This window comes from Numida meleagris, chromosome 1 (genome assembly GCF_002078875.1).
Source record: "Numida meleagris isolate 19003 breed g44 Domestic line chromosome 1, NumMel1.0, whole genome shotgun sequence".
Lineage (NCBI taxonomy): Eukaryota > Metazoa > Chordata > Aves > Galliformes > Numididae > Numida > Numida meleagris.
In genome coordinates, this window is record NC_034409.1 from 169,847,951 (window position 1) to 169,865,965 (window position 18,015).

Here is an 18,015-nt window from a genome sequence, read left to right on the forward strand (position 1 = left end):
CCTCCACTCGGTGATTTCTAGTATCATCTGTGCTGCAAAATATTAGCTATTGAACTTATTGCCAAATCCAAATTCATGTCATTTATTTCCAACTTACACCTTTAAATTTTTAGTTTATATGAGAGTAATGCGAATGTGGCTTGCTGCACTAGTGTGGGAATAACACTTGCCTTGAATTCAACATCCAGACGAGCAGTCACATTTTCTGCTCTTGTACTTTTCAAATCAAGGTTCAAAGACTTGAAACAAAATTCCATGAATCCTTAATGACTTCAAAGAGTCCAGCTCAGAGCACTGATAAGTAGCTGCCCTAGCATAGCCCAGCTCTGTGCAGCCTTTAACTCACTAATGAGGCACTGTTCATTTGAATTCCCTCTTAGTCATTTAAAGTTATGACTGTGGTGTAAATTACTGTCTGGTGTAGTGTGTTTCTAGTGATAAACAATAAATTAACAGATAACCTAAGTGACTATCATTAGAGAGCCATAAAATGAAATGAAGCTTGTCTCAGTGCTGTGAACATAAGCAACATAAGCAACTAGATGAACTTTGTGGTTCTATTTTTAAGACTGAGTTTGCTTGAAAATGAAACCAAAGAAATTGAGGCCTATTTTGTGTCACAGCTTCATGTTGCAGCCCAGGCCTCCATTATTTTGAATCATTTCAACAATCCAGAAAACAACCGTGTGTCCCGTTCTGCTTTTCAAGGACCTTGATATACTGCACTTGTGAAACAAGCTTTCAAATGTCCATGCTTAGGCTTTGTATATAACTTTATCTATGAAAGATTCAGTCACATAAACTTGGCACTACGTTTAGTAGGTAGAAAACAAGCATTAAATTGAACTTCAGCAGTAAAATGAATTGCGGTGGTATCAGCAATCAAAGCAAAAGCATAAAAAGGGAAATAATCACTGAAAAAGACACTGGGAAAAAAATATAATCACACAATTTCATCAGGGCTGAAACTTTTAGTAAGAACAATCAATATTAGACAATATTCCATGTAACGTTATTTTTTAAATCTGCCCTGCTTGGAACTCAGTCTCTTTGGCAGGCTGTGGATATTCCTACGGCTCATCCTATGACTCCATAGATGCAGAGCTCCAGGGAGCTGCCATGACACTAATTTGGACTCCAGAATCCATTTCCTTTGTTAGTCTTGGAAATGTTGGCTTTTTTTCTTTTCTTCCCAAATAGAAATGAAACCTATGAAATAAGGAAATCACCCCTAGAATGAGGTTGTTTTCCCTTTCTCTACTTCTCTTCCTCTCACCGTATGTAAGACCAGCAGAGGATTGTACTCCAGATGACATTCTTCTAATCTGCCTGCAACTTTGTCATGCCCGAGATAGAAAAATAAGTGTCTATACTGAGCTATGAATTATCCCCATTCATCTCAGAAGGATGTTGCCTAAGAGAATATTTACATTAATTTCAGTGGCAACACTTAGATATGGTTCCCTTTAATTGCAAGGGTGTTAAAGTAGCAGTTTATGTAGTATCTTGATGATATTTGATACTGCAGACTGCTTAGTGGTCCTGAAATTAATGTTTTTGTGAAGGATAATTAGAAAATCCCTTACTTTTGTATTTCTTATTTTTCTATCTAAATAGGAGACAAAAATGCTCTCAGGAACATTCTCCTTTACCACCTGACACAAGGAGTTTTCATTGGAAGTGGCTTTGAGCCCGGTGTGACAAACATTCTTAAAACTATCCAAGGAGGAAAACTGTACCTGAAAACAGTTAAGTGATGAAAAAGAAGTCTTTCTGATACAATCTTGTAATGGAGATTTGAGATTTAATGTCTATATTTTGATATTCTGTGTGATATTTCTCAGAATGTAGCAAATAAGAGTTTTGTTCTATTTTTTTAATATCACTGATAATTTTTGTTCTTTATCAGATGAATGATACTCTTCTGGTTAATGAACTAAAGTCAAGAGAACCTGATCTCATGGCAACCAATGGTGTAATTCATGTTATTGATAAACTCCTATATCCAGCAGGTGAGTATTAGTTCATGGAATTTACACACATTTCTGAATCTGCCTGTATCCTATGTAGGTGCAATAACTGTGAAAAGTTACTTTCTTTAAAAAGACAATTTCTATGTGGAATACAGAAAATTTACATCACTGATCATTTTATGCCCTGCCTGAAACCATGACAATTCTTTGAAAAGTTATGAAAGTCTGGTATACAGAAGATAAGATGTCTTGGGCTATCTTTCCCCCAATACAGAAGAATGTGTATGTACACATAGATGCTTTTGTGAGTTAATGAAAGTGTTTACATCCCCTGACCACTCTAAATGAGAGTAAAATGTATGCAGATGTATGTTTCCTCTTACATGCCTATTTCTTTTTTTCAGATCTGCCTGTTGGAAACGATCAGTTGCTCACAATCCTGAAGAAGCTGATCAAGTACATTCAAATCAAGGTACTTTTATAATAATGTCCCCTTTGTCCTTTTGGCAGGATCTGCAAAATCACTTACATTATTATTCAGAAATGGTTCTTTGGCTTTGTTTCTTCAGAATGCAACTCATCTAGTTGCTCCCAGTCTCCCAAGTGTAATCTTGATAGTTAGAAGTTATGTTTTTCATCACCAAATAATTGCAGGATATTTACACATAGGCAACTCCAGTGTGAACTGGGCCAAATCTACTATTTGCTTCAGGTACACTTTATCTGTCTTTGAGAGAAATATCAAGCAGTTAAATTACTATGCTATTTAACTCATTAGCCTCAAAGCCTACAGAGAAATGTAGAGATCTGTATTAAATACCTTCTTGAGGCTATGTTCACTTTCAATCATGAATGAGTGGATGTAGTCAAATAGTATAGCCTGACTTTTTGATCAATTAACTGTTGAATTCTATCCATAATCATTAGAAAATAGGAATGCAAGTGCTCTTTTAAACTTTAAAATTACTTTTCTCTATTTATAGTTTGTTCGTGACAGTACCTTCAAAGAGATTCCACTGACGTTTTACAGTAAGTTAATTTTAAATATTTCCAGATGGGATTGAAAATGCTTTTTAATGTTACCAGTTCCAATCTGAATTGTACATCTTTTTTTTTTCAATCAAAAAGAAAGCCATTTCTGGCAAAATAAGGTTGGCCAATGAAGCCCAGGAAGAGAAAGTCTCAAAGAAGAATGTTTTTGGCTACTATGTGTATTTGTATGTGGGTTTTTTTTTCCCTTTCAAGATGACAGGGAACAATCCCTGAACTAAGCTGCTCAGACTCTTTGGAGCAGGCAAGATACATACGGAAAAGATTTTTTTTGCACTTTCTACCCAACATTCTGTGCTTGTTGCACAGAAATCATATGGCTTCAGATACTCTCCATGATGTAGCATTGACTAAACTCTGCATTTGATATGCTTTCATTTTCACAAATGCTTCCAGCGAGACAGAGCGTACCTTTTTCGCCTGTTTTCTGTACATGCAAATATGAGTCTTTACAGAACCAGTTCCTTCATCCATTTCCTCTATAAGGAATAAATATGAAAAAGGAAACTCTTTCTCTCTCACTGCCTTTCTCAGGGTTTGCTTTTAGTATCTGCACATAAAGCATCATAGAATCATAAAATCACAGAAACATAGAAATATCTTAAGTTGGAAGGCACCCACAAGGAGCATTGAATCCTGGCCTCCACATAGCACCTCCCAAAATTCAAACCCTATGTCTGAGAGCATTGTCCAAGTGCTCCACGAGCTCCAGCAGCTTGGCACTGTGCCTACTGCCCTGGGCAGTCTGCTCTATGCCCACCACCCTCTGGTGCAGACCCTTTCCCTAACCCCCACGTGCCCCTCCCCCAACACAGCTCCATGCCGTTCCCTCGGGCCCTGTCGCTGCCACCAGAGAGCAGAGTTCAGCAGTGCCCCTCTGCTCCCTGTGAGGAGCTGCAGCCGCCATGAGGCCTCTCCTCAGCTCCTCTGCTCTGGGCTGAGCAAACCAGGGGCCTCAGCTACTTCTCATATGCTTTAGCTTGTGAAAGAATGTGAAGTTAGACAGATTAAATTTCTGCAGGACTACCTACATTTGTCAGTAGAAATGGAGAACATCACATTAGGGTTTTGTAACTCCAGGAAGAATATACTGAATTTTAAAGACTCCTGGAACAAAAAAATGGAATATATATTTCAGACCCGTTGAGAGTTGCACAAGAAGCCATGCCTATAAGCTGGAGCAAGGAATGTCAATGTCAGACATTAAGAAAGTTGTTGTAACTGTTGATTTAGTTGAACATGATTGGGACCTCTAAAAGTGAAGGCTTATAGAAATGGATGTGAGTCAGATAGCGATCTATCAGCAATGTTTTATGAATATATGTCTGTTTTAGTTGTAGAGGGGCAAACCGATCTCCTATGGGTATCATGCTCTCTGATATTCTGTCAAATGCAAGAATAGTTCTCTATGTTAGAGGGTTTCCTCTGTTTACTGGGTGAGCTCTTTAAGAAGAAAAAATGGGCAAGATTCAAATTCAAGATAAGCTAGGAAATAGTATAATTCTTATAAAAGGAATTGTACAAGGCGTTATCATTATATATCTTATGTTATCATGGATTTCAAGACCAGTGGGTTTTATGAGGCACAAACGAAAGAAAATAGCACATCAGAAGACTGCCTACAGTATATACCATCATTTAGTAAATAGAACTGAGATCCATACTCTGAGACATTTTAAGTTAGTTTACCTTCTGTTAATATCTGTGACTTTATTCACATCCTTACGACCAGATGATTACCATCAAGAATTATCATTTCCATTAAGGATGGAATGTGTTTCATATTCCATTTTCTATACTTTCAGAAATTAACATAATTGAAAGCAACGTCCAGCCCATCATCAGAAAGGAAGGTAAATGGGGCCTTCCAATATATATATCTGTATATATTCAAATATGTATACATATACAGAATATATATTGTATTTATTTATTTTACTGAATGCATTTTGTACATAACAACTCCAGGTTGTTCGGTACTTTGCTGGAAAAGCAAAGATACAAATATTGTGATTAGAACTGGCTGAAATATTTTATATGAAAAGATTTACTACGGTTGTTCTCCCCAGTTGGATTTTTTTTTTTCTGTGGGCATTTTTAAAACACATTGTTTAATACAACATTTTTTTCAAAGCATGCCTTTTAAATGCCTTAGTATTACTCTAGTTTCTATAAGTGTAACTGTACTTTCTATAAAGAAAATTGGATTCTATAATTGAAACATTTTTAATGTTTTTGTATTAAAATAATTATTTTAAAAGATGTGTTACACATCGAGGTACAACTAACCAACCAAACAATAGTTAATTTCTCTACAGCTTTCAATCAGTTCTAAATACCAATATCTGTCAGATGCCTGGAAAAGACAGGCAAACTGGATTTGTTTCTCAAATCAAAAGCATGTTTTAAAGAATAGATTAGTGGTGTGACTGAAGAGAACAAAAAGTGGGGCTAGAACTGTTAAAAACACTTGTAATTCATAGCCTAAATAAAACATCCCTTAGTTTCACCAAACCAGTGACTATACTTATTTGCTCCAGTTTCCTTTTGAAATGAAAACACTCAAAAGGAATCTGGTGGAGCTTGACTGAGAACAAAGGTACTCAAAATATCTTGCAGAAGTTTTTAGGCAAACTGATTAGCCATAGTTTCTGTGAAGACTCCCATCCAACAGAAGTGACATGAGCTTCCTTGTTCTATGTTTTGTCCCACCTAGCATTAGATACCATCTTTTATATATATATATATATGTTAATCTTTGTTTCCTAGTCTCTGTTATGAAATGAGAGCTACAGAGCAATATATATGTGCAATTGATTCCATATTGTAATTTAACCAGAGTATTTTAGAAATCTTCACAAGATGAAGGTGAATCACTTTCTGGAGGTACCTGCTCTTCTATATTAAAGCCTAAGCCAGAGTAGATAGTTTAGGCCATTTTCATAGTTTGAAAGATGAGAAAAAGTAAGAAAAAAATGAAATAAATGAAATGTCTGAGCAATTCTGTGCAAATGTACAACTAAGTGCTATTTATCAAAGAGAAATAAAGAAATTACATGTTAGTGAGCATTGAACTGTCACTTGTTACTACTGCCAGTTCAATATTTCTTACTTGGAATACTATCCAAAGAATAATCTCTGGCCAACAGGATCTGCCTAATGATGACTCAGAAATAGTCCCGAGAGAGTCAGTTTAGGCCCTTTTGAGCTTGCTTGCAATAACAGCAATGAGTAGTAGCTCCCATCACAACTACATATGCCCACAACTGTCTGTATAAAAAGTTGCTTGTTAATTTTTGCAACATAATGTCAGTAAGTTCCAGCAGACAATTATGGAAGGGAGATTTCATTAAAAAAACCAACCAACCAACCAAACAAACAAAACAAAACCTTAAGTCATTTTACAGCCTGCTGTTTGCTACTTCCCATCTTAATGACTTCTACTTGAGTTATGTGTCATTGTCCATACATAAGCAAGTTCAAAAGAGATCTCAGGAGTTAAATCTGGTTGAAATGCAACTCCTAACAAATTGATGGCAGACTAGGCAATCCAGCATCCTGTCATAAAAATACATGTTTTATCAGTGTGGTTTCCAGGGATTGCTCAAGATTAAGAGGCTACCAAATTATTTGCTTTTTCCATTGGACTCAGGATGACATCTCCCATGAAACTCACCAGTCTTGCTGGCAAATACCATTGAAGCCTGTCTGGTCGATCTCGGAATTTTATTTTATTTTTCTTTATGCTATATGACTGGCTAGCTTTAAAAACAGAATAACAACAACAACAAAAGAATTCTTATTAAAAGACCCAGTTTCTTCTTGGGTATCTGTACAGTTAGTAGGAAATAACACAACAAACATTTTTCTCTCTAGTCACTTCCAAGTTTTTAATACTTTACATGCTGATGACTAGCAAAGCAATAGCTATAAGATTCCAACAATGTGTCAGAGTAGTTATTTTACCAGTATGTATACTTTCTTTCTGCTGCTGACAGTCTGTTTTTGCCTGATTCTTGTCAACAGGTGTTAAAAATGCCCAATGCACAGAAGTAAAAATATTTCTAAACAATAAGTGTGCAACATGATCTAAATTTAAGATAGAATGGGAGGAAGTGCAAGATTGTACAGCTGCTGCTGCAGATGGCTTCTCAGATTTTAAAAAAAAAAATCTCCTTTATGGTCATCTGGTTTCTTTAGGGTAGGGATGGTAATGCTAGCTTAATCTCAGCCCCATGGAATACTGTGCATATTATTATGACTATTTATAACATGCTGTTTTTTCCTTATGTCACAGACCCATCTATTACACAGCTCACTAAATTAATTGAAGGAGAACCTGAGTTCAAAATAGTCAGGGAGGGGGAGACAATAACTAAAGTGATTCATGGAGGTTGGTATGCTTTCAGCAACTCAATTTGTATTAGATAAAATTTGAAACATTATCTGTTCCCCACCAGTTTTTGTTTGGATGAAGATTATTCGTGTTAGACAACTGACCTATTTTTAACAAGAGTTACTGTAATTGGGTTGTATCATTTCATTCTCACTTCTCACACATTTCAAATGTATTTTGTCATTTTATCTGTCTAGCTGTAACTCATAGTTACAATCAAGACAGTCTTAGAAATGCTCTGCATGCTGACATGATACCTGCTTAAGTTAAGAAAACTGTTTGCTGGTTGTTACCTGGCCATCAGAAATATGGGATGTGAATCAAAAATGCAGGATGTAATTTTTGTGATAGAAGGCCAGCTTTATCAGGCAAAGATATCAACTTTTTTTTCCTGCTTTGGTAGGAACTTTGGGGAGTTCATATCTAAGACAATTTTAAAGAAAATAGCATGTGGCCATTCTAAATCTGGGGGAAACTTAGTTCCTGGTCTACTGTGAGCGCTTTCACTTTTTAAAAAAAATACGCCATGGTAATTCCTTGTGTGCTTCATTAAGTTTCTCAAAAGCAGCACTTCAAACACTGCTTATCAGTTTGTTAATATCCTCACTTTAAAAATCCTTGTAGAGCCAATTATTAAAACATACACCAAAATCATTGATGGGCGACCTGTGGAAGTGACAGAGAAAAAAGTAACAGAAGAAAGAATTATTCAAGGTAACTCATGCTGGGCTGTTTAGTGTAAATCTCTATTACAAACAAAAGTAACACCTCTTAAGTCCTGTACTAATACTTAAATTGCATTTCCTGGAGAGGCGAATTTTCTTCCTACTACTTGTCACTGACTGTGTATGGCTCAAATTCTTGCTGTGTCTGCTACGCATATGTGTACAGAAAGGGTAACAACATCTTGCATGTAAAAACATAGAAACTCATCTTTTCTCTTTTTTTTTTTCCTTAGATTCTAGCTACCGTTTCACGATGAGACTGTTCTTTTGCATTTTTTAGTCTTATATTAGAATTTTTGGTGTGTGTGTGTGTGTGTACATTTTTGAGTTATTTGTATATCTGCAGGTAGTCCTCATTTCATCAAGGGCGGACCCTCAGTGTGTATACACCTACTTTTGCATTTCGTCTCAGGCTTCCTCGACACTTATTTCAGAAATAATAATAATGATAATGATAATAATAATAATCCTTTGTTTCTCTGTAAGGGGAGTCTAGATTTTTCTGACACTTGCAAGGGAGACATTTGTTTTGCTCTAATGTATAATAAAATTGATGAGCATCTTTTCCTTGATCTTTTCCCACTGTAAATTTCAAACTTTTTCCAAATTCAGTTACATTTGACCTACTGTGGAGATTTTATGTTTAGGAATTCTAGAATCTTTATAGAAATTGAAATTAGTGGACTGAGGCATAGTTAAACAGTATAAATTATTTGGCAACACATTTGATTTCCTTGGATAGATACTAGTTTGAACGCCATAGTGAAAATACCATCTGCATGAAAAGTTTCAAGGGAAAAACAGAGTTGCAGAAATATATTGATTTAGCAGAAGGTATTTGGATTGAGTTTATCTAGACAAAAATAATTAAAGATGTCATTCAAACAGGAGAGAAATAAGAAATCAAGCACGTTATTCTAATGCAAATATTTACTACAGTGAAAATAATGGAATTTAAAAAAATGAAAAGAAAAAAACACTGGTGTTTCTGAATATATCAGGCACTATTTCTCAAGAAAGTATATTTCTGGAAGAGAAAAGAAAATAATATTTTCTCATTTCTGAAATACAAGTTTCACTAATAATCCATGTAAAATCATCACGATTATGTAGAATGTGTACATTCCACAAATTGCCAGCATTCTAGACCTGATTTTCCATCTCTCTGTCATAGAAACTGAAAAAGAATTTCTGTGCTAAACTCTCAAGTGACACATAGCTGTTATGAATGTAACAACATCCATTACAACAGTGGTCCCAGACCATTTTGCACTGAGGAAATACCTGATATGTGACCTTTTACAACAGTGATTAAAACCGTGTCTTGCTTTCAGAATGTGAGCAGATGTTTAGTATGCTAAATTTGTTGAACTACTTGTCTGAATAGCTCTACACTGTAGTTGTAGCTCTCTGTCATTTCAGTTTGGGACACGGTGAAAGATAAAACCACCATAAAAGCAGACTAAAACACATTAAACATAGAATCATAGTGAAAGTTGAATAAGAAAAAAAAAACTAAAAAAAAACAAGCTTAAATGTTTTTAAAAAATCTTAAAAGACTAAACTGCTATATATAATTAAAGTCTCTGTTTCATACATCTTTGTTTCAGGTCCAGAAATAAAATATACCAGAATTACTGCAGGTAGTTCAGACAATGAAGAAAATTTAAAGAGATTGCTTGAAGAAGGTTAGTATCCTTGTCTTCTTTAAAAAAAAAAAAAAAAAAAAAAAAAAAAAAAAACAAAAAAAAACCAGCATGATATTAGTTAAGTAATCAGTGAATGTATATTCTGTTCTTGTCAAATGTGCTCATACAACAAAATCAGAGATCAGGCCTCAGAAACTAAGAAATGTCCAAATCTGATTTAATATGTAGGAAGCTATACTTGTCATGCAAAATGGTGTTTGCAGTGTTTAGCATGGAACTTAATATCATCACATGACATTTGTAATTCAGCAAAATGCTGTAACATGATAAATTTGATTAAATGCTGTTATAGGATTGTCATGTATTTTCTGTCAATCAATTTTTTGCCATAACCTGTATCCTGTCAGAGGTTACCAAGGTGACCAAATTTATTGAAGGTGAAGGTCATTTACTTGAAGATGAAGAAATCAAAAGACTTCTGCAGGGAGGTAATTCAGTGTATTACAACTAACCTTTATGCAACAGGGTATGACAACTGAAACCTCTCTCAGATACGTTCAGCTCAACATTTTAAAGACTGACGTAGCAGAAGTGAATTTGAATGAAAAAAAAAAAAAAAGTGCAGTCATCTATAATGAAATGCCAGATATCTGACAAAGTGCCAGAGTTTGATTAATCAATTTTGATATGTTATCAATCATGAAAACATTTTCATTGTTTTCTCAGTCTTTAAAAAGTTATCTAATTAAAACCTAGGAGAGCAATGAAGATTTATTCTACTAGCTGTGAACTTTTTTTATCAGCAAATTTAAATCTGTGAAAAATATTTATGAAATCAAAAGTATTGTAATAGGCCAAATGTACCTTGTTTATCAGTTATCCAGAAGTGAATGTTCATTGCCCTCAAGTTAATAATCAAAGGCATGTTTATCATCCCTCTTTCAATGCTTACAGGAGATGGATATCGAGGCATTAACTTTAATTCTTTTCAAATATAGCATTCCAAGGAATGGTTTTCTTTCCTTCTTGCTCTTCTGATTCTAACAGTCTTGGCAGTACATAACCAGTAGCTGTAGAAACCTGGTGAAAGAACTTGTGCTTATGAAATTAATCTTCATCTATGAATTGGGAATGTTCTCTGCTTTACATATAGATTAAAATAACAATCTATAATAGCAATGGAGAATAAAACAGAGAATTCAAGTATTGTGTTTTTAGTAAAGGTGAGAAGTTGAACAATGTTAATGAATATTCCTTTTAGCATAAATTAGATGAATCCAATTCATTTCATGTTCACTTTTTAGTAATTTATTAACTCGAATACAACTGAATTAGCTCACAGTTCAGCCATGTGTTCACAGAACTGAATCTTGTAGCCCTTTGCAAGCATCATTCTGTGGATGTGAATTAAACATCGGGTAAAAATTTAGTGATGGCTGAAAGACAGCAATTTCTCCATTAAACAAAACCATGCTAGCTGATAATGCAGCTTGTCCTATAGCTTGTCCTATAGACAAGCCAAGATATGGCCATAAATACTGATGACTGTATTTCTCTTTGCTCTCTTAAAGAACCAAATAGTAGTTTTACTACTCTAGCCAGAATTTGTCTGCAGTCATTGGAGAGAGATATGAAATTCCAGAGGGCTTTCACTGTACCTTATCCTAAGCATCCCAACTATGAGTTTGCCTCTGCACATGCCTATTTCAGTGGTGACTATTTAAGTGAAAATTGAAAATGAGAAAACGTATATCAAAAAAATCTCTCTATCTGTTGAACTATGTTCTATTGGTCCCAAACAGTCTGTAAAGAGCATGTGTAAACTTTATCCCAGAAATGTGCAAAATCTTCCGTTACAGAGGTATACAAATAAATACATACAGTCTGTACAGATAAATCTTACAGTGATTCCATAGATGTGAAAAGTGAGAAATAATATATCTGCGGTAAATTTAGAAAAGACAATACTGTCTCTTGAATTCTTACTATTTTTCCTTGCTATTATATGTTAGATTGCATAAGCATCCTGCTTTGCATAATGAACAAAATAGGAAGATTTCTACCTCTTGTTTTAATCTGATTTTTTTCTATCTTTTCCATGATTTATCCGTCCAGTCAGCTACTCTTAGCTGCCATGACAATATCTTACCATACCTTCAGCCAGTAAAAGCAGATACACACAATACTCTATGGCTGTTGGTGATAATAGCGATCAGGCTTTATGACTCCCTTGTCTACGTCAAATTGTTCTACTGAAAATTTCTGAAGTACTTAAATCTGAGTCCAGACAAAAACAGATGCATTCCCTCTGTCTTAATTAAAAGATGGGCTTTAATTCAACTCGTATAATGTACAGTACTGCTTATTATAATTGGCAGTCTGTGCTGAAACAGCCTACAAGCCAAGATTGTGATGAATGACTTCCAGCTCTAGAGAAGGAATCACCTGTATCAGGACCAAGGACATCAGCAAGACTTTACAGCATGATTACTGTGGCCTACATACACCAACACTCCCAAAATGACATTCTCTCCACTGAAGTTTTCTATGCTATCCCAGAGTTAACTCGTTTGTTTTTAATGCTTACCATAGCTGGAACTGAGTACACCAAGGTTACTAAAGTAATTGAGGGAGAACCACAGATTATCGAGAGAGAAATCAAGAAAGTCCATTTGGAAGGTTAGTTTGTCTAAAAATCCAATGTCACTAAGGCTTCCTCTGTCTGAAGTAACCATTCTAGGAGCAGATGTATAGTATTTATTCAAAAAAACTACTTAGGTCTTAAGCCAGTATTTTAGCTAGAAGAGTTTTATGTTTGTTTTGGAAAAGAATTCTTTAACATTACAGAGAAAAATGTTGAGGCTTATCTTGTGTCTGAAAGTAACCAAAAGATTTGGCAGGCATGGTAGACAAGAGGAAATATCTAAACCACAAAACGTAGGTAAAACATTTGAAGGAACATGCACCTTTCTGTAAGCAGCACATCCAGAAGACCACGTGAGTTGTTTTTAACATGAGATATTTCTTGTCAATCTTAACATGATCTTTCAATGTGATCTGCTGGGTTCTCAATTTAGTAAAAGAGTGGGGTGGAGGGAAGAGTGGGGTTCCAGGGAACCTCTGGAGATGAGTAAATATTACGGGTTCTCTACTTTCATCATATCATTAAGTGAGGGAAGCTCCTCATTTTTAAAAAACTGAATGGGGTTGAGGTCCAGCCTGAGGAGCCATATAATGTTCAGCCTGGGTATATGCCGGGAATTAGTTCTCCAAGTCTAACAATCTTTTTTTTTTCTTTGGTGATCATCATTCCAAATTAAAAAGTAGTTTGGTTTGGGTTTCTTTCACATTTGTATGTATATACTTTTCCAGTTTTAATTCTAATGATGCAGAGTAAGAATGTATTTATTCTGTCAGCCTTAGAACTACAAACTCATAGGAATAATATGATTTTATACTTCTTAAAATTTGAAGTTTACACCAAATGCTGAAGGTACACCAGTTATTTGTTATGTTCAATGTTGAGAAGTACAAGGCATGCAGGGAACTCAACCATTGCTGGAAAGTTATGATTTTTGACCATGGGGCTTTACCTGAAAACATACTAGTTTATATGGACCATGTTCTCTCCTTTTCAGGATGCTGCAGAACTTGGTACAAATGCACACCATTTAGCCTCAGCTGAATGAGGCAAAGCCTGTATCTCAGGGCAACACATTTACAAACCTTGTACCTCAAGATAAAAAGATAACTGCTGGTTAAACAAAGAGACGAGTGCCTCGTGTAAAGAAGGAAAAATGCTACAGTCATATTCCTGTGATAGTGATAGAAGCATGCTCTCTTAAATTTCTGAAATTTTTTTCCTTTTAATGAGAAGACTCCTGGTCTTAAAAAATACTTAAAGGTTTAATGAGAAAGAGGAAAAACTCTCCATAGATTGAGTCAGTCTTTTGGAAAACAGATGCATCTGTTAGTGAGAGTGGTACCTCACTGGGCTTTGTTCCACTGTACCCTTTAAAGTAGAAATCTATGAGAACATGAACTGAGTTATAAAAATGAAGTGATACTGTGGGCTCACAGTGCAGTTACACATCAAGTCTAAGTGCAGCTGGAAACGTGACCAACATCTTGTGACAGTTGAGTTTCAAGTATATCATTTGTACATAATTCCTGAAGAAATGTCTGTACAGTGCTCTGCAAGCAGACCTGAACTTCCTCTGCCAAAAGTTGAAACTGAGTCTGGGGCAGTACTTTAACCTGAGCTTGCACCTCACTGACAGCATCAGATAGCTTTTGCCTGAGCAAGAAGTCCTGGCCAATGCCCATGTCATGCAAATATCTGCTCAAGATCAGTGTGAATAATGGATCAGTTCATAGTGCTAAACTTTAAAAATACCTTTGAAATGTTGGTAAAAGTCTATGTATGAATACAAATGGTGGAAATGTGTAAACTGTATTTGTTTTTTGCATTCATCTTTCAAGCGGTTGAGTCAACAATCTAACAAAATCTTTAACTCATTAAAAACTTTTAGAAAGAGCAGATGTTACAAGTCAACAATGGGTTTCCAACATTTATAGAGAATTTTAGCTCTTACAAATAAATTCTGACTGAAACATTTCTATTTTCTAGAAGCACCTGTACGGAAAGTACAAGCAAACAAGAGGACACAAGGTAAAAGCAAAACATATGTTAAAAATGTTTAGCATACTTGAAATATTTTCCTCTGGTATGCTTAAGGTGAAGGGCGATGGAACTTAAGAAAACAGAGTTCTAAAGGAAAGATTTGCATTTATGCTTTTTAAAAAATAAATTTTAACAAAACTTCGTAAAAGACATTCAAATTCTTTATATATAGATATATTTCTATCTGAAAAGAACTTTTAGTATGTACTTTGGTCAAGCATTGTTTCAGAATAGAATAAAGTTGTCAAAGTCTAGAGTCTAACACTGTGAAAAAGACTGTTGTGTTTTAACCCAGAAGGCAGCTCAGAGCACAGCCGTTCATTCACTCCCACATCCAGTGGGATGGAGGAGATAATCAGGAAAAAAAATAACAAAGTAAAACCCATGGGCTGAGATAAGAACTATTTAGAGAGACATAAAAGAAAGAGAAATAATAGTAGTAATGATAATTATATATATATATATATTTACAAAATAAGTGATGCTCAACACAATTGCTCACCATGCACCAACTGATGCCCAGCCAGTCCCTGAGCAGTGCCCACCCTCTGGAAAGCTCCTCACAGTTTTATAGGTTTTTTTTGCATTACACCATATGAAATTGAATATCCCTTCAGCCAGTTTAGGTCAGCTGACCTGGTTCTGTCCCTTCCCAGCTCCTTGTGCCTCCCAGACCTCTTGGTGTCAGGACACTAAGAGAAACTGGAAAACTGAATCTTCCTTGCCACAGCAACAACTAAAACATAGGTGTGATGTCAACAGGTTTTCTCCTAAAGCCAAAGCATACTATCATACCAGACACTATGAAGAAAATAACTGTCCCAACTGTAACCAGGACAATGGCACTATGGGATTCCCCACTATGGGGTTTGTAACACAGTGATTCCACATTATCTGGGTTGATTGAGAAGTTGAGAGACAACTATAATTTCCTAGCTACCAGCACAGCGGGGAAAGATTTAGCATCAAGCTTCATTCTTTCCTCATTTCACCAGTAAACACAGTATACAGTATAGTACATATAATTACATTTTTCTTTTTTTTCTCCAGGGGGATCAGCAAGAAGGAGGACAAGACTAGCTCATTCTTAAAAACTTTTCAAGATAGAATCCACAGAATTACAAATAAACAGTGTGGTCTTTGAGAGAAAGATAAAAATGTGTCTTGTATAACAATGTAAACTGAACCATGAATCCACAAAAAGATGTGAAAATGCAGATGCTTACTACTGGCATAATGCTCACTAGGAGTAGTCCATTGGAGGTGCTATAAATGCTCTTAACAATAAGCATTATGCAAGGCGGAATCCTGGAACTGCTGAAGGCACAAGAAAAACTTCCTCCAACTTCAGTAGAGCCAGGATTCCCTCTTAAATTGGTTAGTAAATGTTTGCAAGATTGGATTCAAAAACAGCAGGGAACAATGCAGAATGTATATTTTTTAATTATTTTTATTTCCACTAAATAAGAAATATAAATGAAATTAGATCATTTCTAGAGAAAAAAAATCACCTCAGGTGACTTTTACAATGAGTATTGTAAGGAAATATGAGTGTTAACATAGCACTTTTGGTTCAGTAGAATTGTATGTCCTTTGTAAGTCATACTTCATCATGTTTTTAATGCTGTAGTGAAATCAATAACATTGCCTTTTCTAAACAAACAAATAAGCCTTATATTAAATGTATCTCTTCTGTTCTACATTGCGTATCCAAATGTCATCTGGTAAACATGGCTAGCAGAAGGTTTTAACAAAGGGAAAAAAGAATGTTACGATCTTCCTAAAATGTATTTGAGATCAGACTGAACTTAATTTATATGAAGAACCATTCCCGCTAAAGGTATCCTGTACCAACACACATATTGAGATTCTGAAGTGTTTTTCCAGTTTTCCCTAAATATGTCTTTTGGTTGTTAAAGTGGATTATAAAAGGGATCAATAAAACACATGCAAACAGTTAAATCTGCATGGAAAAAGGTGTCACAAAGATGAGATTAGGTCTAAAAGCTTTTATATCGAATCATGCTTTGCTAATGTCTGGTACTAATGTGGAGTTGTCTGTAAATTATATCATTTCCATAACTCTAATTTTGTACTCATAAAAACTGTTTACTTTGTTAATGAACGTTGGAAGACTCATGGAGTTCTTACTCATGGAGTAAGAAAAAATCTGTTCAAAGTGCCTTAATTCTGCAAACCAAAGTTTAATAGGAAACATCTGATGTGCTTTTATATTTCTGTCTTGAAAGAAGTAATAAAGAATTTGGCTAAATTTCCTTGTATCTGTAAATAAATCTTTTTTTTTATAAAGCAAATTTTAAATATTCCTAAGCTATGATTGTAATTTTAGATAAAAACATGCCTTCACAGAAGCAAGCAGATGCTTCACTTCCTCACTTACCACAAAGTAATGTCCTTTAACTGCATGACTCTCCTTAGACAGAGTTAACTCCTCCCTTAATTCCATAATCACATACCATGAGCATTATTTTCTTAATTTCTTTAAGGGGGGTAAATTTGCCTAAGTATCGTACTGTTATGTTTGTAGACCTATTGAGCTAATAGAGTATCTTAATAAGGTGACCAGTAAGACACCTATAAGGTGTCTAGCGTTACAGTGCTTTGTAGTCGTGGCTGCTTCCAAAAGGAAGAATGGAGAGATGGCTGCTAATCCTTATAAGAGCTTTTAGGTGAGACTGAGACCTCATATTACTGCTCAGAGGGTGAACTGAAGCTGTCACCCTTCTCGAGGGTCTTTTCCTTAAATCAAGACATATTTCAGCCATGCGTATTCAGTGTTGGCTTTTTTTCTTTTTCATTGTGTATGAAAGATCAACATGATATTTCATACAAACTCCATAATTTATTAACCATGAACAATTTTTTTTAAAATGACCTTGTCTATCTGGATGATCCATGGACAATGTGCAGACTGCCTGTGCATATGGTTTTGGCAACAGATTATAACATTTGCAGAACAAGTCATCATCAGATAGGCCTGCCTACATGTGCAAAATACCATGTTCTGAAGAGGACATCCTCCTGTTGTATATGTGCTGCAGTTGGAGACCATGCAGCTGTTTATTTTTTTCTTGAAGGCGGCCTTGAGGGTGGTCCAGAGCAGAATCCCACCTGCTCAAGAAGCCAGCAAATTCTGTTTACTCAAGTTCTTTGGCAGTGGATGTCAGATAGATACCTCCACAAGCCACTCAAAGAGAGAAATATGTTCTTAACAATGAACTGGAGAAGGGAAATAACTGCAAGAGGGCCACTAGCACATCTTTTTTTTTTAAGTTATGATGAAACAAGGCTTCCTGTTCAGTTATTAAAGGAAGGATAGTTTTCTCCCTCTCTAGGCCCAGCATCTCTTCCCTTCCATGTAGCAGGGAAATAGAGTAGTTGAAGATCTAGCCCACCGTATTTCACAGATATATGGCACCATTCAGTATTATTGCTTTTACAATACCACTTAAGGTGTTGGTTTTTTTGTATTCTTGCTTCACATTCACTGATCTGCTAAACAAAAGCAGATAGAGAA

General features: G+C 35.4%; 1 protein-coding gene across 12 annotated transcripts in view; it reads left to right on the forward strand.

Moving 5' to 3' along the window:
• POSTN (periostin) overlaps positions 1-16,753 on the forward strand; it is a 32,582-nt gene extending 15,829 nt beyond the window's left edge. Inside the window, exons 13-24 of one of the 12 annotated variants that reach the window (XM_021377389.1) lie at positions 1,618-1,748; positions 1,910-2,012; positions 2,378-2,445; positions 2,957-3,002; positions 4,829-4,876; positions 7,321-7,416; positions 8,044-8,133; positions 9,755-9,832; positions 10,201-10,281; positions 12,386-12,472; positions 14,424-14,465; positions 15,528-16,753. In XM_021377389.1, coding sequence (XP_021233064.1) covers positions 1,618-1,748; positions 1,910-2,012; positions 2,378-2,445; positions 2,957-3,002; positions 4,829-4,876; positions 7,321-7,416; positions 8,044-8,133; positions 9,755-9,832; positions 10,201-10,281; positions 12,386-12,472; positions 14,424-14,465; positions 15,528-15,568 — 911 coding nt within the window. In that variant the 3' untranslated portion in view covers positions 15,569-16,753. The remainder of the gene's footprint in view (positions 1-1,617; positions 1,749-1,909; positions 2,013-2,377; positions 2,446-2,956; positions 3,003-4,828; positions 4,877-7,320; positions 7,417-8,043; positions 8,134-9,754; positions 9,833-10,200; positions 10,282-12,385; positions 12,473-14,423; positions 14,466-15,527) is intronic. The other 11 variants (XM_021377394.1, XM_021377403.1, XM_021377412.1 and 8 more) reach the window with 11 other exon arrangements.